Source organism: Typopeltis vanoorti, chromosome 6, assembly GCF_054136105.1.
Source record: "Typopeltis vanoorti isolate ZY-2024b chromosome 6, IOZ_Tvanoo_1.0, whole genome shotgun sequence".
Classification (NCBI taxonomy): Eukaryota; Metazoa; Arthropoda; class Arachnida; order Uropygi; family Thelyphonidae; genus Typopeltis; species Typopeltis vanoorti.
Window position 1 is genome coordinate 23,544,193 of NC_143554.1, and position 19,197 is coordinate 23,563,389.

At 34.4% G+C, this 19,197-nt stretch overlaps 1 protein-coding gene across 2 annotated transcripts in view; it reads left to right on the top strand.

Moving 5' to 3' along the window:
* The window catches only part of LOC150105338 (ATP-dependent translocase ABCB1-like), a 417,983-nt gene that overhangs the window by 201,869 nt on the left and 196,917 nt on the right, over window positions 1–19,197 (top strand). For both annotated transcript variants that reach the window (XM_090394721.1, XM_090394720.1), the window contains exons 15-17: window positions 1,625–1,826; window positions 10,390–10,511; window positions 18,488–18,631. In XM_090394721.1, the coding sequence (XP_090250847.1) occupies window positions 1,625–1,826; window positions 10,390–10,511; window positions 18,488–18,631 (468 nt within the window). The remainder of the gene's footprint in view (window positions 1–1,624; window positions 1,827–10,389; window positions 10,512–18,487; window positions 18,632–19,197) is intronic.

A 19,197-nucleotide genomic window follows, 5' to 3' on the forward strand; every position in this document is an offset into this window, starting at 1 on the left:
CAAGGCTGCATAGTGACATAAATGTTTTGCTGTCAGTATTTTGTGTTCTGCCATTGCAATGTTTATAAGGTCGTGATTTTCTATTTGTTCCCAAAATAATAATAATAATTAATAAATAATTAACATAATAATAATAATAATATCTCTAAGAATATAATGCTCTCAGAACCTTATAAGATATTCATTGGCATCAAAGTCAGTTTACTTTAAATTTTTCATATTAATCTTTATAATTTTCTACAGCATACTTACTGGAATTTAACCAGTATTTATTGTTTAAATTTAAACAGTGTCGTTTTTAACAACTGAAAATAATAGAATATTTTGTAATATATTTAAGTTCTAAAGTTCAAATAAAATAATTTGAACTAATTCCCATTAATATAATTTATTCATTTTTCAAAAAAAAAATGTCGAGTAGCAATTTATTGCTATTTTTCAAACACCTGCTGGCCATCATAGAGAATCTTAAGTCTTTTGAACCAATCCTGCATATTATTTTCTAACCAATCTCTCCATTAGATTAACTGCAACTACAGATATATAGATTATTATTATTATTATTATTATTATTATTATTATTATTATTATGTGACACCTCCAGAGAGTTCAAAGACTCATCGAGGGAGTCTTTGGACTCTCTGGAGTGCGTCAACAGCATGAAACCATTGAACCCCTTCCAACTAACTGCGTTCAAACTTGCTTAACTTTTTGCGTGAGCCATTTGTAACAGAGACTCTACCAATAGATTGGTTTATAATTTGACTTGTCTTTTGGTTTGCCTTTTGAATTTCATTCTAAATTTTTCTTCAATGTATAATAAAGTTTCCATTTTCTTCTTTATTATAAACAACAGAATTTAAATGAGTTCATCATAATTTACAGTTTTTGGGTACTCTCATCATTTCAATTTTGTACGTTATCTCAATGTAGCAAAACAAACATACCAAACACAGTAATAGACTTTTCATATTAAAAATATATTTATTATTTAACTGAAATAATACTGAATAAATGAAAATTTGACAGAAAATTTTAGATTTGTTTTTCTTTGTTAACTTTAGTTTAGTTATTGTATATTCAAACTTCAGATATTACATATATAATGCTATATAATAACAATAATAATACTAATAGAACATAATATTATTTAATGCTAATAAATTTCAAATGTTGTACACACGATAATAAAATTTAAGCATTCTTCTTCAATAGAAGATTTCAGTAGAAGAGGATACTTTCTCCCTAAATTTACTACATTTAATTTTTTTTAATTTAATTTAATTTAATTTGCTGAGTTCATTATAGTATGAGTTGACTGTTAATATTATACATATATTTACCAGATTTAGCAAATAATATTCCTGTTATTTAAAACCCTTCAATTCACAAACCCATTTAAGGCTCCTTAACTTGATCTTAATACATGAAATTACTCTGAAAAAGTCTTAACTGTGTGCACAAAAATAATTCTCTTTCATGGTTTATAACATGTGAAATTAATATTAGAAGTAAAGAGCTGTGTCGTACTGATTTTAATGAAGTTTAACTTTATCCTAGTATCTTCCCAAATTTTAATTCTTAATATGTTATCTTTGATGATAATAAAACGCATTTCTTTCAGGCACGACAAGGTAGAACAACTATTATTGTGGCCCATCGGCTTTCTACAATTAAAGATGCAGATGTGATATATGCTATGGAGAATGGACAAATTGTAGAATTCGGTAACCATGATGAATTAATGGATAAGAAAGGGCTTTATTTCCAGCTAGTAACTAACCAGATGTTTATCGATGAATCTGAATATTCAACCCATGAACAAGGTGCAACATTTTTTCAAAAAAAAAAAAAAAACTACTTCTAAATGGTTTTCAGATTAATCCCAGTTTTGTTTATCATATTTTATTTGATCCTAATGCCTAACTATACATGCCTATTTAAATACTTAAAACAGATAAAAGTTAGATTGTGTGTATTTAGAGGACTAGAGGACTGGTGATAGAGAATAGTTTTTTTGGAGGGGGAGGTAGGGAGTTATTGGGAAGAAAGGTGGAAGTACTTTAAGATTAAGAGAAGGAGAAAGTTTAGTGGTTAGAAATCATTTATGGAGAATGTGGAAAGGGGTAATATTCTAATAAAAGTAGATATGAAAGTTTTTTTTAGTTTTGTTGTCATCGTATGTTGGTGGGAGCCTCCGTAGCTCAGTCAGTATAGACGAATCCCTTTGGTCAGAAAGACCTGGGCTCGATTCCCGTCAGTGATGTGAGAAACCCTTATCTGGCCTCTTTCAACTAAAGGTGAGTTAACCAATATCATACGGTGGTGGAGGGTTTTTCATCCCTCAAAACAGGCAAACCTGTCTCGTGAACACACACACACGGCTACAGTCATAAAATATGCTATGGCAAGAAAGGCAACAGGAAATCACCCTACTTATAATCATCTCCCTAGTATGGTAGCATATAGCTACCCCCACCAGCTGTATAGCTGAGGGAATAGAATAGAATAGGATATTTAAGTATAAAGAGCTAATAAGCTTCATTTCGGCAATGAAAACATTACTTAAATTAAGGGGATATTAATTCCCACATAGTTTTAAAACCGAATAAGAAACTCAAAGATTGGAATCAGAGAGTTTCTTGCCGAATATAGTAAACTATAAAGTATCGGCGGATACTAGCGTTAGCAAATGCAAGTGATCCTAGTACGTAGTACAATATCGGGCAACTCGTTGCAAAGGTGCGTAAAGTTCAGATCGCTACTCTTAGGTATTTTCCATAATGTAAAAACACATTTCCTAGGAAATGTATGCTGTTATTACATTATGGAGGGAGGTCACTACCCAGACCGGTTTCAGCCTTTTTTGAGGCTTCATCAGTGAGTAGCTAGACCCAATACCAAAGTGTATAGCGAAAAGAACTTATGTACTTTGCGAACGAGTTTACCAAACAGGTGCAACCATTAAGTTACTTAAGTATAAAGAGCTAATAAGCTTCATTTCGGCAATGAAAACATTACTTAAATTAAGGGGATATTAATTCCCACATAGTTTTAAAACCGAATAAGAAACTCAAAGATTGGAATCAGAGAGTTTCTTGCCGAATATAGTAAACTATAAAGTATCGGCGGACACTAGCGTTAGCAAATGCAAGTGATCCTAGTACGTAGTACAATATCGGGCAACTCGTTGCAAAGGTGCGTAAAGTTCAGATCGCTACTCTTAGGTATTTTCCATAATGTAAAAACACATTTCCTAGGAAATGTATGCTGTTATTACATTATGGAGGGAGGTCACTACCCAGACCGGTTTCAGCCTTTTTTGAGGCTTCATCAGTGAGTAGCTAGACCCAATACCAAAGTGTATAGCGAAAAGAGGTTTTAAAGGTTTTAAAACTATGTGGGAATTAACATCCCCTTAATTTAAGTAATGTTTTCATTGCCGAAATGAAGCTTATTAGCTCTTTATACTTAAGTAACTTAATGGTTGCACCTGTTTGGTAAACTCGTTCGCAAAGTACATAAGTTCTTTTCGCTATACACTTTGGTATTGGGTCTAGCTACTCACTGATGAAGCCTCAAAAAAGGCTGAAACCGGTCTGGGTAGTGACCTCCCTCCATAATGTAATAACAGCATACATTTCCTAGGAAATGTGTTTTTACATTATGGAAAATACCTAAGAGTAGCGATCTGAACTTTACGCACCTTTGCAACGAGTTGCCCGATATTGTACTACGTACTAGGATCACTTGCATTTGCTAACGCTAGTGTCCGCCGATACTTTATAGTTTACTATATTCGGCAAGAAACTCTCTGATTCCAATCTTTGAGTTTCTTATTCGGTTTTAAAACTATGTGGGAATTAATATCCCCTTAATTTAAGTAAAAGAATAGGATATGTTGGTGGAAACGAAAAGAGATAGAACTGTGCATAGTGAATGAATCAAGAGTCATCATCAGCCATTATCATTCCACTACTGGATGAGGGCCTTTCTAAAATGACTCCAGTGACTTTTCTTCCCCACATCACTCCTACAAATCTGATGATTTTGTCAATCCAGCTTGAATTTAGTTAATGTTGCAGTCTTTTAACTTCCTGGGATATCCAATCCAATTCTTTTGTCCATCATTGGTTTGTTTTTCAAGCAATATACCCATCTCAGTTCCACTTCAGATGTTTCGCTCCTTCTATAATGTCATTTGGTTTCTTATCCAAGTAATTCTTTCCTTATCCAGTCTTGTGATACCAAGCATGCATCTTTCCTTACTAAATTGTATTGTCTGTCATTTTTGAGTGTCTTTTACATTTAGTGTTCATGTTTCACAGCTAAATGGCAGTATAGGGAGAATGCTCACTTTAAAAACATAATTGGTATCAGCTTTTGAATATTAGCTGCAGTTTTTCAAACGTTTTCACCATATTGGCCATCTTTTAACTTCCTCCATGGTTTGGTCCACTGATATCCATTGTCCTGAGTAGATATAGCAATTCACTTGTTCAGTTTTATCATAATTGATTTTTATCATTTCTGGTTGCACATAGCTATTGAACCTAACCTGGATTTTCTTTAGGTTTATCATTCATCCAGCTGTTTTGCAAACAGTTTGAAGTTCATGGATAGTCTGTAGTTCATCTGGATTTGAAGAATAGATAATTATGTCATCTATGAAGCATAAATGGCTTAAATGTCCTCTTCATATCTTTCTATTCCTAATTAAGAAGCTTGAACACCTTTTCTATACATGTGTGAATACTTTTGAGGATGTCATGGTGCCTTGTCATATACTTATCTGTACTTCCACAGTGGAGAGATGTTTCCAGTAAAGTGGATTGTTACTACTTCATCAGTATGCTGATTTGATGATCCTCGACTTCATTTTGTAATGCTCCAAGTATTGAAAAAGTTTTTACTGAATCAAAGGCTTTTTCATAATCAATAAAACCAAGGCATAATGATTGTTGGTATTTATTACATCATTCAGTAATGTATTGTACAGCTTGAATATGAGCTAGTGTGCTGAATCCACTTCAAAGCCTGCCTGTTCTTTTGGCTGTGAAAGGTCTAGAATTGCACAAACTCTGAGCTAAGACTTGAAATACTTCGTATATATCACCGATTCCACTTTGCTCTTTTGTGTATCAGAATAATAGTAGCCCTTTTCATGCTTTCAATACATAATTTTTTGCTTCAGACATAAAGTAAAAAGTCTGCCAAGATTTTGTAAGTTATTTCTTTACTTGCTTTTAAGAGTTCACCTATGATGCCATCCTCTTTTGCAGATTTTCTATTTTGCATGCATTAGACTCCCCACATAACTTCATCTGTTAAGTATACAGATGGAGTATACTTAACAGATGAAGGTTCCAGACCACCGTTGCATAGCATATTCTGATGTAAGCCAGCAAAGGTTGGTCGATTGGTAGAGCCTCTGCTACTAATGGCTTGCAAAAAGTTAAGCAAGTTTGAGCATGGTTAGTAGTTGGAAGGGATTCAATCGTTTGAATCATATCCTTCCATTCCTATTTCCATTAGGATATCATTCTCATCCAACCATGTTTCACCATTTTAAGGCCAATAAACTCAGTCAACACAACAATATCTTCTCCCTCTTTCTGATACACCTGGCATTGGTAAATAAGCATAGCACTTCAATTCTTGGTCTGTAAAAAGTTCTATTCATGCCACTCTTTATCTGTGACTTCTCCACACACTCTCTACTCATCTTTACCCTTTGTGCCATATATATCTTCCCAGACTCAGCTACTTAATGCATCCCAGACATTCTATTCCATTCCTATGTTGACCATCCCCATACATGCATTCATTACTGCTTCCAGAATCTGCTCTTCTCATTTTATGTTTCTCTGATCTAACTGGTGAGATCTTTCTGAGCAATAAATACAAAATGTTATATTCAGGAAATGACAATCAAGGAAAAGAAGGAGTAGCCATAGTATTCAACACAAAATACGAGGCTAATCTTCTTGAATGGCAGGCAGTCTCAAGTAGAGTGATGTGGGCAAATATGAGAATGTGGAACTGGACAATGAGACTTATTTGTGCCTATGGTCCCACAGAAGGTTCTACTAAGGTAGAAGTGGAGGAATTTTTTGATGCTTTAGAAAAAGCAACTGACACAATGAAAAATGAAAAGTTGGTACTTGTTCGGGATCTGAATAGCAGAGCAGGAAATGATTGTCAGACATACAAAAATATTTTGGGAAAATTTGGAGAAAAGAGCAAAGCTAATAATAATGGCAAATACCTGTTGGATTTCTGCTCAGGACATGGATTGGTTATTACTAACACCATGTTCCAACATAAAAATGTGCACAAATTCACATGGAGAGAAGAGGCAAGGAATAAGAAAAGTCTCATTGACTATGTTATTGTTACATCACTATTACACTATTAACCAATTGTAGGACACCAGAATGTACAGAAGATTTGAAATTGGAAGTGATCATTATTTAGTCTTGAGCAGGATAAAATTGAATTTCATATTGAAAAGAATAACATGTAAAAAAGTTTTAAAGCGAATGAAAGTTGAGCAGCTCTCAGATGTGAACTGTAGACTAAAATACACAAAGATTATTGAAGAAAAAATGAAAGAGTTTGAGAACAGGAATCGAACCTTGGAGATTCAGTGGCAAGCCTTGAAGAAAGCCCTGATTGATTCAGCTAGAGTGGCACGTTGTGGCACAGTGGTGAAGTTGTCTGCAAGGATAGAAAAATTAGAACTCCATGGTGGACACAGGAAGTTAAAGAGGCAGTGAAGGAAAAGAAGAAAGCATATCAAAAGTTCCTGGCAAATAAGTCAGTTTGTGCTCTTAGAGAATACAGAGACAAATGTAAGAAAGCTAAACACTGTGTAAAACTAGCTAAACAAAAGTCATGGGGGACTTTGGCAAGAACATAGAAAATAAATATCAAGAAGGTGGTAAGATATTCTTGAGGTTGTTGAAGAAGCTTAGACATGGAGAAAAGAGTGCTGTAAAAGGAGTTAGAGATGATAAAGGTGACATGAAAATGGGAGAAAAAAAAGATATCTTTGAGGTATGGAGTAATTACTTTGAAAAACTGCTAAATGAAACAAGCAGTGATGACAGCACAGTGGTAAAAAACACTGACCAGGCATGCAATCAGGAATACATATCCATACTTGAAGTAGAAAAAGCCATCAAAGGCTTGAAATGTGGAAAGGCAGCAGGAGTAGATGATAATCGACCAGAAATGCTGAAGTACGGCGGCATAAGAGTCTTACAGTGGTTGCACTGCATAGTTCAGAAAGCCTGGACAGAGGGACGAATTCCCGATGATTGGAGTACAACTCTCATAGTACCCATATATAAAAAGGGAAATAAAACTGCATGTGAGAATTACAGAGGTATTTCCCTACTGAGTGTTCCTGGCAAGATCTATGCAAGTATACTTGAGAAACGGTTGAGAAGAATTGTGGAAGAAAAGCTTGGTGAAGAACAAGCTGGATTCAGGCCAAATAGAGGCTGTCAGGATCAGATCTTCACTTTACGACAAATAGTCGAGAAAGCATGGGAATATAACAAAGATCTGTATTTAAGTTTTGTCGATTTGGAAAAGGCATATGACAAGGTGCCAAGAGAGAAGCTATTCAATACGCTGCAGTTATATGGTGTCAATGGGGCATTATATCAAGCAATACTTAGTCTTTATTTGAGTTGTGAGTCAGCAGTTAGAATTGAAGGAAGTACAGGAAGATGGTTTAATGTTAAATCTGGTGTGAGACAAGGATGATACATTATTCCCTCTGTTATTCATTATCTATATGGATCACATTATGAAGGAAAGTGGTATTAAACATGATATCAAAATTGGAGATGTTAATGTCAGCTCTTTGCTTTATACTTACGATGTTATACTGCTAAATAAATCCGCTCCACGTCTGTAAGATTACCTGACTAAATTGAATAACTGTTGTAATAGATATGGTATGAAGGTAAGCAATAAAAAGACAAGGACAATGAAAATAGGCAGAATCATTGAAAATGTCAACTGTGAATGGAGAACCTGTGGAACAAGTAAAACATTTCAGCTACTTAGGCACGATTTTTAGTTAAAAATTGTAAATTAAATATAGAAGACAACAGAATCAGCAAAGCTGGTATTGTGGGAAGTCAAATGAATTAATTCATATGGAATAAGAGAGAAATTAGTCAGAACACTAAATTATCTGTATACAAGACAGTGTTCAAACCAGTTTTATCTTATGGATCTAAGAGCTGGATCAGAAGTAAAACACTTGACCAAAGACTAGAGACCACAGATATGAGAGTCCTGAGAAAGATTATAGGCATGAATAGATGGCATCAATGGCAATATCATATTAAAAACGAGGATATTAGGAAAGAATTTGACATTGTCAGCATCCAGGAATGCGTTAGCAGAGCTAATCTCAGGTGGTATGGTCACTTAAACAGAATGGGCGAAAAAAGATTAGCAAAACAAGTGTTCTCTGCCAGGTTTGCAGCAAAACGACTCAGAGGAAGACCAAGATATAGTTGGATTGATACAGTACAAAGTGCCTTAGACGATAGAAATATGATAATGTTTCTGATAATGTTTGAGTCTTGACAAGTAACAGACTGATTTGGAGGAAAATTGTAGATAGGAAGTTAGTAATGATGTAATTTTTTTCATGTAGTACTATCATATCCTGTACACCCCTTGAGGATACATGGCAAGAATTTGATGATGATGATGATCTCACTGGCAACCTCTTTTTCCCTATCCAACTGGCATTCGTGTGCTCACATTCTCATCTCTTTCACACACTGCTCTCATCTCCATTCACAATCACTTCAGTCTCACTTGGATCACTCTCCTCCTCATTTACATCACCTCTGACTTCCTGTGATCTCTTTCAAAAATTACTCATTAAACTGCCTTCTAGCAACAGTATCTCCAGCTGATTCACTCTAAGTTCATTTAAATGTAATTCATCCTTACGTACAATTCCATTCACCCTTGAATGGTTCATACATCAAAATTGCAACCTTTTTCCTCATACAGCTCTTCTAGAATACAAGTCATGATTTTTGTTTTCCATCCCAGTTCATCACTGTCATACCTAGGCAACATTCCAGCTACTCTTCCTACAACACTATTTTCTTTTACTCTGCTCTGTAATCTTCATCCTCGCATTTCCTTATACCTTTACCCAACCAAATCTTTTGTTCCAACTCGCTACTACTAACTCCTTGCATGCTTACTTATCATATCCAGGGCATTAATTGCCCTTTCCTTGAAAGCAAACTTTGTGCATCCTCACATCTACTATACCTTTTATAATAGAATCTCCATGGGCTGCTGTTGAATCATTTGCCACCTCTTTTTATTTATTTTTTTTTTCCACATACACTTCTGTTCATATTCACCAAATACCTGATTTAATTTTGCATACACCTCATTTCATTTTTCATCATAATTATTTGCTTCTATTCCAGATGTGGAGATACTATTGCTTCTGCCTAGTATCTTCACATCTGGGCCTGGCTCCCACTGAAAAGAACTCAGTAAAGGTCGAGTTGCATGACATTATACATATCCGCAAGGAGATGTGTTTTGCATTATGGGAGATTCTGAGATAGGAGTGATGTAAGCTTGCTCCACCTTTGCAACGAGTTGCCCGGTGTTGTACTACCTTACCCCAGTCCTGAAGATACTTTCAGGCGCAAACTTTGTTTGCTCACACTTGTATAAAGGATTAAACTAAATTTATTATAGTCTAACCAAGTGAAAAATAAACTTTCAACATTCAGCTCAGTATGATTACTAAATAAATTTTAGGCAAAATGCATACAAGTTTTCAAAAATATTACATCAAAAATATGCAACCTATCTTTGCTCCAACAATTCTACCACCTATCTTGTACCAACAACATACAGACCTGATAAAATGAGCACACTAGTACTAAATTAACATATTAACATACTCCTATGCACACACAAATATAGACAGCACAAATAATAAAATAAATTGCTGTTATGCAGGGTGGTTCATAAGTCATGGAGCATAAAGGGCCCATCTCCGTGAAGCTGAAAATGGAAGGCATTTATGTGATGTGGTTTTTCATAACTAATAAAAAAAAATCTGGTGATGTTAAAAAAACTTATGCAGTTACTTCACAAAGATAGGCCCTTTCTATGGCATGGTTCATGACTTATGGGCTACCACCCTTCATATTTTTTTCTTTGTTTTTTTATTTTTTAATTGCTTATTTTTATGCAAAGCAGTCCATCATTATTCTACTGAAATTTTTTTTTACACAAGAAAATGCAGTTCCTTTTTTCTTCTCTCATCTGTTTACTTTCAAGTGTAATAATGAAAAATGAAATTTTATTTTATAGAAAGCTCATTGTCAATAGATCATGTCGAAAGGTCATTAAAAAAACAACGACATACTTACAGTATCTCATCTTCTCTTGACTGGAGCAATCAGCTGATTAGATTGGAAAGTGAAATAGAACAGGTAGTTAAAATATTAATTGAAGTTTCTATTTCAAGTTTCTTTACCATTCTCAATTACCTTGCTCTGTTATTTCTGTTATTCTTTTCTCTTCTCAAAATATATTTATTCATATGGAATATTGATAGTCATGTTTGTTGCTTGATAAAAACAGTATATTGCATTTTTCTTCTTTTTTCTTTTCTTTTTTTTCTCCTCATTGACAAACCATGCAGTATCCAAAAAAATATTTCATAGAAAAAAAAAAGGAAAAGAAAGAAACCCTCACTCATACCTCTTTTAATCCCAATACCATTTTAAGAACTAGAATAACTGTTGATTTTAGCATAAGAGCTCACTCATTCTCAAATCCTCAAAAAAACTGCTACGGAATACAGTTTTATATTTGGAAAGTGCCCTCAGAATCTTCTTAAAAATCCTAGCCTACTGAAGGATTATAATATGCAGATTATTTATAGGTTGTTCTAAATTTTAACATGGAGCTAACTGTGTGCACATAATTAACAGCAGAAGTTATTTATTTAGTAACTAAGCTAATACTTAAAATTTACTGATTTAACATTAGCATGTTTGACCTGGTGTTAGTAAGGTGGGGTGTCACAGACCCCAAAGATTTTAAATTGACTATAACTTTTTAACAATGCATGGCGCTTCCCCTCCCATAACCTGCTACTCGACAGCATAGATGACAGGCTGTTGCATGCAAGCAAGTTTAGTGTGCAGAGGTGCGAAGTGTGTTGGGGTCCACCAGACCCCACCTTACCAAAAGTGTGACTATATTTACTTCCGAAACATAAGTTGTTTTCATGTATATTCTACTAAAATATTATAGTTACTGCTGTGTCTTTATATTTTTACATATAACTATAAGCAAATATATTTTCGTAAATATTTAGAGAGTATTTTGAGAATAATATCTTTTTTTACCAGATGAATTATGAGCAGGAAGAACAGAAGTTATGTCAACTTATAAATAATGCTGTGACAGACACGGAGCCATTTAGCAGAGATGATGATAGCGAAATTGATTTAGAATTAGTCAGTAACCATGAGTTAATGAAATAAAGAGCCAAAAGGCTTTACTTCGGTGATGTAAAATGAAATAATGTGAAAACGAAATAATGTGGGATTTAATATCCCCTTAATTGAAATAATTTTACATCGCCGAAGTGAAGCATTTTGGCTCTTTATTTCAGTAACTTATTGGTGAACCTTTTTTGGCATCTCATATAGCAAAGTATATAAGTTCTGCTCACTACAACCTTGGTATTATCTAGATCTACCTACTCACTGATAAGACCTCAATAAAGGTCGAAACCGGTCTGGGTAGTGATCTTCCCCCCCATAATGTATAGCATCTTACATCTCCTAGGAGATGGGTTTTTATATTATGGGAAATACTAAGAATAGTGATCAGAACTGTACCTACCTTTGCTCTGAGTTGCCCTAGTATTGAACCACGTGTTTAGCTTACGTTAGGATTCGTTTAACCAAAATTTTTATACTTTGCTATATTCGCCATGCAACTCTTAGATTTATATCTTTGAGTTTCTTATTTGGCTTTGAAATAATGTGGGATTTAATATCCCCTTAATTTAAATAACCATGAGTTAATTTTGTGGATCTGCATTTTTATTCTGTAAAATTACAGGACACTTAAACAATATGTAATCTAATATTGATTAAAAAATATGATTTCTATAATACACTACATTATTTGGGTGGGTCTGTGGGCCCCCACCTTACCACTTTTGTTACATTTTACCACCTCACCAACATCAGGTTAAAGAAAAATGACATTAGCATTTGGAGTATGTGGTTCTTATGAATACTTCTCCCCCCCCCTCACATATCACCATTGGTATGGAGTGAAGAATTAACAAGTTGTATTCAAATTTACTGAGGACTTAGATTTGAAAGAGGAAAGCATACAGAGGTGAAGGTATCTGAAACATAACAGAGCAGACTTGATGGTGAGAGAGGGAGGGATCTACTGATAATTACAGGGGATTTGTCATAATCAGAGTAACTGATATGCTTACTTGTTGGGGGAACGATCATGCAGTTTTGTTCTGGGAGGTGGCTGGACATCTAGAGTTCACAATTTAGAGGGCTATATGTGGAACAACAGAGTAAGTGAATATGACAAACTTCAGAAGCAGCTTGAAGATGCATCATGGAACCCCAAACTGCCATGGAGAGACTATAGCAGACTATAGTATGGAAATGGGCAAAGCATGTTAGGAGATAAATCAGATAAGAGTTGAATGGATAAGTATAATCAATAATCAGGAGCTGTAACAAAAACAAAAAAAAAAGTTAATATGGATATAAGAAAAAATTTTATCCTCAAGCTTATGAGCAGGCAAGGTGATATCAGAATGTGAGAGGAAATCAGCCAAACAGCCCAAGAAGTTTTTTCTCTCTGAGTCATTCTATGTTGTAATCACTACTGTGAAAATAGTACAACACTATATTTAGTCCTGAAGATATTTTCAGGCGCAAACTTTGTTTGCTCTCACTGGGATAAAGGATTAAACTAAATCTATTATAAGCTTTCCACACATTTAGAATTTCCTAACGGTAGTCGCTGATTAATTGGTGGGCCTCTAAATAGTGGACAAGTTAACTATTGATGACTTTATCCATTATTCAAAATTTATCCAAAATTCAGCTTAACTTCAGTAAGCTGAATTTTTTCTTCAACTGCTCTGATACACTTTCTGTTAAACCAGGGCTTAGAGAGTGGTTGAGGATTTTAGGTTGAATGTGGGATAAAGGCCTTTGTGCCATTGAGGATAATTTTTGTAACCCATTCAGAGCAGGTGTTGGGATTGGATTAGCAAAAAAAAAAAAAAAGTCAAACCAATGAAAGAAGTGGAAAATCTAGACGTCATCCCAATTGGCCAGAATATTTGGAGAATGAAGAGGATGATCTGGAATTTAAGTAGGTAGATGTATGGTTTGCTTTAGGTCATTACTTATAGCAAAGACTTGCTTCTTGTCCAGTTTTGTCAGTGGTGTTAGAAAAGGGGAACCAGTTGGGACTATGGATATTGCCTACAAAGATGACCTCACTATTTGGATAGCTGGATTTCAGATTCAAATTTCATGCCAAGGAATATGAAGAGGTCTGAATAGCTATCAGTATTTGGTTGTTGTTATTCTGTTGAGACTAATAAATGTAACAAATGAATGTTACTAAATGGGACAAGGAAATCTTGAACCACAGAAGGTCAAAAGCAGGGGATTCTAAATTAGCCATTCTCTGGTAGGCTATGCCAGATCTCACAAAGGCACCAGCCACTCGTGTGGTGAAAGGAATTAAGTATGCAGTTTGGGCATTGGAAGTGGAGTTGAAGATGTAGCTGCAATCTGGGTTTCTGTCTGGTCTGGAAGACTGCAAGTGATGGCGAACATCATTGATGTTTGTGTTAATGACACAAATGTTAGTAAAGTAAATGTGATCATGAGATTTTAGTGAGAAGGTTCTGGCTTGGTTTATATATTGTGATTGGTTGTGAGGTGTGACATTTTTTTTGTTGGGATTAATTTATGAGGGAGATTCATTTTTGTTGCACTGTCCCTCTCATCGTTTGTAAGCGTCTTCATAAGTTTAATCATGACTAGATGGAAGAATGCAATGAGGACATACAGTGAAGAAGATACTCTTGGACATGACTCCCATACAGAGAGGAATCAGTCTCCATCTACTGTTTTTACATTAATGATATACAGATATCCCTTGATTAACGCGATTAATTAATTCCTTGATGTTACTGCGTATTTCAAAATTGCGCTAATCAAATATAATAATCAATGGTAATAATTACAACTTGTCCATTATCCATTACTGTATTAATAATTCATTTTATATGGTACTCTTTTAGGAAAGATTAAAAATGAATGCAAAATAAATGTTTAATAAATGCTTGAACCTACATTAATTACTGCAATTTTTTTTATCAAAAAAAAGTTATAAAGAGTCGTTTGAACAGTTTTTTTTTTCTTATTAGCATAAATTCTAAAGTAACAAGCAAAATGACTCTCTAGACCTCTGCAAACAAGCATTCTTTGATTAACATCTGAATCCATATCCAGTACGTGCTACTTACGTGATTCTAAACTGCAAAATATTCCATCTAGTTCTTTGATTGTAATCTCCTTTGGAACCTCATCTTCACATTCCATTTGTTCGTTGTCTTCATAATACACGTTGTTCAATTTCAAGAAGATCGTTGTCACTGAAATCTTTTGAATTTGAATCCAATAATTCTTTAACATCTACATCAACACCATCAAAACCAAGGTCTTCACCAATTGTAACGATTTCTTCAACCACATTGTTCACAGGATGTTGAAAACCACCTAAGTCATTAGCACATTCTACAAAAGTTTTTTTCAAACAGCTCTCATGCAGGTAGAAGACACTTGTTCCCACGAATCATGAATGTTTTCAATTGCGCGTTAAAATTTTTCCAAAATTCTTGGAGCCTAATTGCATTTTCTCCCATTGTTGTTTCTACTGCCTTTGAGAATATCGTTTTAAGAAAATAGGCTTTGAAAGTTACAATGATACCCATGTCCATGGGTTGTAGCAATGATGTCATATTGTTGGAATTTTGGTAAATTTAAAGGTGTGTTAATTAAAACTCTTGCCACATATATAAAGGGATTGTTGCAATTAATTTTGGTTCATTAATCAAATCCCACGTTAAGCAAGGGATACCTATATATGTTATACAGCAATCAGTCATTTTGTATGGAACTGAATAATTTTCTTCGAGAAATGAAATCCTCACTTTTCTTATTTCCAGATATTTTACTTTTGACACCGAGATAGCAACACTTAGTTTTCTTTATATTATATGTAAAATATATATATATATATATATATATCAGCTGTGACATTCTTCACTCTTCTCATCCCCATCCTGTTCATAAATTGGACACCTTTAAAACTGAGAGATCACCTAGGTCCTAGAATAAGGCTTGAAAGTTCTCAGAGGAGACCATTTACATCTATACAGAATCATAGAGCAGGGGTCAGCAACCGGTGGCCCATGGACCACATGCAGCCCGAAGGGGCATCTTTGACAGCCCATAAAAGGTTGACCATACTTACATGAAATGGGGCCCATATGTTCAGTCAAGAAGAAAATAAATTTTCTTTTCGGCTGACTGATGAACATTTCCATGTTTCAATTCAAATTTGCACCTCAGTTTATGAAGTGTATATAGATAATTTGACTAAGGGAAAACAATCAAAAAAGTCACAGTAAGCAGGGAGACACATATTGTGATGCATAAACTATATTAATTTGTTTTTATGTGATAATTTTTCATTCAGTTTCATTTTCATGCTTGTTTCATATCTCGTACTTTAAATATTTCTGTGTTTTATAAGACTGATTTATTAAAAATGAATGACTTAAGTATTTTTTTTCACTGACTATTTTCTCTTAATTAAACGCTTGTGGCCCGATTATTAAAAATATAAGTTGAATGTGGCCCGTGAGTCTGAAAAGGTTGCTGACCCCCTGTCATCGAGTATTTGCAGACACATGAATACTTAAATGATGCAATCAGAACTCCACTCACTAGTGAGTGAGTGGAGATCTGATTCTGAGTTCAGGGATCCAATTTGGAACCATTACTGTTTAACTTGTTCATTAATGACATTAGGACTGGCTTACTGGAAATGTGCAGCTGTTTGCCAATGTTGCAAAGTTGGAAAGAGCTATGAGAAGTAGAGCAGGTGTTGTGGCCTTGCAGGAGGATCTGAATAGACTATGTGAGTGGGTAAATGATTGGAGATATCAGTTTAATGTTGCAAAGTGCAAAATCTTGAAATTTAGTAGTCAGGGTTGGGATGCAAAGTATACAATTAATAGAAACATTTTGAAGGTAGTGGAAGAGATGAGAGATCTTGAAGTTTAGGGGGTCACATTGCTAGAATTGTAAGAACATCACAACAGATTACAGCAATAATAAAAACAGTGACATGTGAAAGTGAAGAGGTTATGGTTCCCTTCTATATGGACTACTGTGCACAGATTTGATCACCTGGTTTTCAGGAGGATGACAATGTATTGGACAGGGTCTGGAGAAGGTTTACTAAGTTAGTGTGTCAGGTCTGTGAAATGTCAGATATGCAGAGAGAAGGAAGGAATGCAACATACAGAACCTTGTGAATAGAAGAAGTGAGTGATATGATTGAGACATGTAAGTTTGTGAGGGGTTGTTACCGGATGGATGTGGAGGAGATTTTTCATAGAGTAGAGTGAGGCAAGGGTAAACTAAAGGCCATCCCTGGAAGCTGGATAAGGAGGATGTGAGAAAGGTAGTGAGAAGCAAGTTCTTTGCATGGAAAGTGACTAGTGAGTGGAATGCATTGCCTGAAAGTATGGTGAATGCAGAATCTGTGAATGGGTTTAAGGCACAGTTCAGTGATCTTTTTTTGCATGACAAGTATAGACCTCCCATGATGAGTTCTTTGACTTCATGGAATGCAGATGTTAATAATAATGCTATCAAGAAAGGGGTCAGAGCTAGATTTTTTTCCTCAGAACGGTGTATGTGATTGGAATAGATTGAAGCTCATAAGTGCAGGTAGTATGAATGGATTTAAGAATAGGACAGCCAGTGTGGATGATATTGGCCTCTCTCAATTAATCTCTCTCTTTTCAGAGGGCAGGGATTAAGAGATAACAGTGATAATGGAATTTTATTAAAGAATAATTTATAGCAGTTGATTTAGATCGAAGCCTCAGACTTACAGGTTATAAATGAGCATGCTGCTTTTCTACTCTAGTCAAATCATACCTGTGGCGAAGACAACTCTAATATTATTATAAAAATCAGAAGTCACTAGTTCTCAAGCAAACAAACTAGTGTGAGTAATGACTGTTACCATAATTGAGAACTAACTGTGTTGTGCATTACAAGATTCAAAAGGTGTTTGATGTAAAGTCATCTGCTTTTTATATACACATAGTTGCTTGAGAACTAGTGACTTCTGATTTTTATAATAATATTATAAAAATATTATTATATTTTTCTTTATTCACAAACTTTTCTTTATTCACACTTGAGTAAAATAAGCATAAAAAATTAATATAATTTAAAATAAATTAAAGATACCAAGAAATTATATTCTTGGTTTAATCCTTTATCCAAGTGTAAGCAAACAAAGTATGCACATGAAGTAACTTCACAACTGGGTAACTCACATATAGAAGTTAATGACTTCACATCACTTGCCTTAGTATCCCATAATGCAAAGCACATATCCTTACATACATGTATAATGCTATGCATTAATTACGAGAAGGGTTACTACCCAGACCTACCCAGTTTCAACCTTTATTTGAGATCTCGTAAGTGGGAGCCAGACCCGGAGGTGATACCAAAGTTGAAGTAATGTAGAAGTCATATTTCCATATACAAGTAGGTGTCACACCTTATTACTAAAATACTCTGGATTAGAGATAGATGTTGAAAGTTTTTCTACTTGGTTATACATTACTGGGCAACTCATATTAGAGGCTAATGACTTCACATCACTTGTCTTAGTATCCTATGATGCAATGGATCTGGCTCCCACTGATGAGATTTCAATAAAGGTGAGAACCGGTCTGGATAGGGACTCTTCCCATAATGCAGAGTTATACATGTCCATAAGGATATGTGCTTTGCACTATGAAATACATTATGGAATTGAAATTTCCATAATGAAATGGCTTGTCAACAAAATGAATTCAGTTAGTATTTTTTAAAAAATATATGTGTATGATGATGAAGTACATTATTAGAGATAATGAATCTTGGAAATAATATTGGAAAAAAAAAACATAAAAACAGGACCTTACCAAAGAGTTCTTCTTTTTAGTAGTATGATAAAATAATTTTGGAAGTTCTGATTACTCTCTAGTAAAAAATTTAAGCTATATGCTGATTAAATTGTCTCTTTTCAACAGGAAGAAGCAAAACCCATATCAGGGCTTCGCATTATTAAAGCTTGTAAATCAGAATGGAAGTCTCTTTTATTGGCATCATTTGCTTCATTGGTGGTGGGTGCAATTATGCCAGCATTTGCAGTTTTTTACAGTGAAATCTTTGCTGTGAGTAAATTTTTGTTTTCTTGTTCATTTGCTAATAATGAAACATGCTTGAAAAAAAATCATCACTTACATGGTATACTGTAATGTGCAAAATCTTTTTAGTAATAAGCATTACTATACAGAAATCTTTGCATATCGAGTTTCTCAAATGTTAAATTTTTCATTTTATTATATATTAACTCTTATGAATATTGTTTTATTGAGTTTTTCAGTAATGTGTTTTTTCCTGTGATTCACAATTTGCAAGAATAATATTATATTAAATATATGTAGAATTACAAAAACACAACAAAACAAAAAAACAGTAATTTGAAGCAAAAAATAATTCCTCAGTTGCATGACTGAGTTGTATGATATCTTCAGTAACTGAGTAAACCATGCTTCATATTGTGCAGATTTGCTGTGATGATAATGATGACAAATGCACAATTTATCATCATCATGACAGTCACTGAAATTATTTGTCAAGCAGGTTGATTGATGTAATGCAGTTCATTATATAGTAAGTATAGGTTGAATGGAGCAGTGATGACCTGATGTGAGGATAATGGCTTGAGGAATGAGCA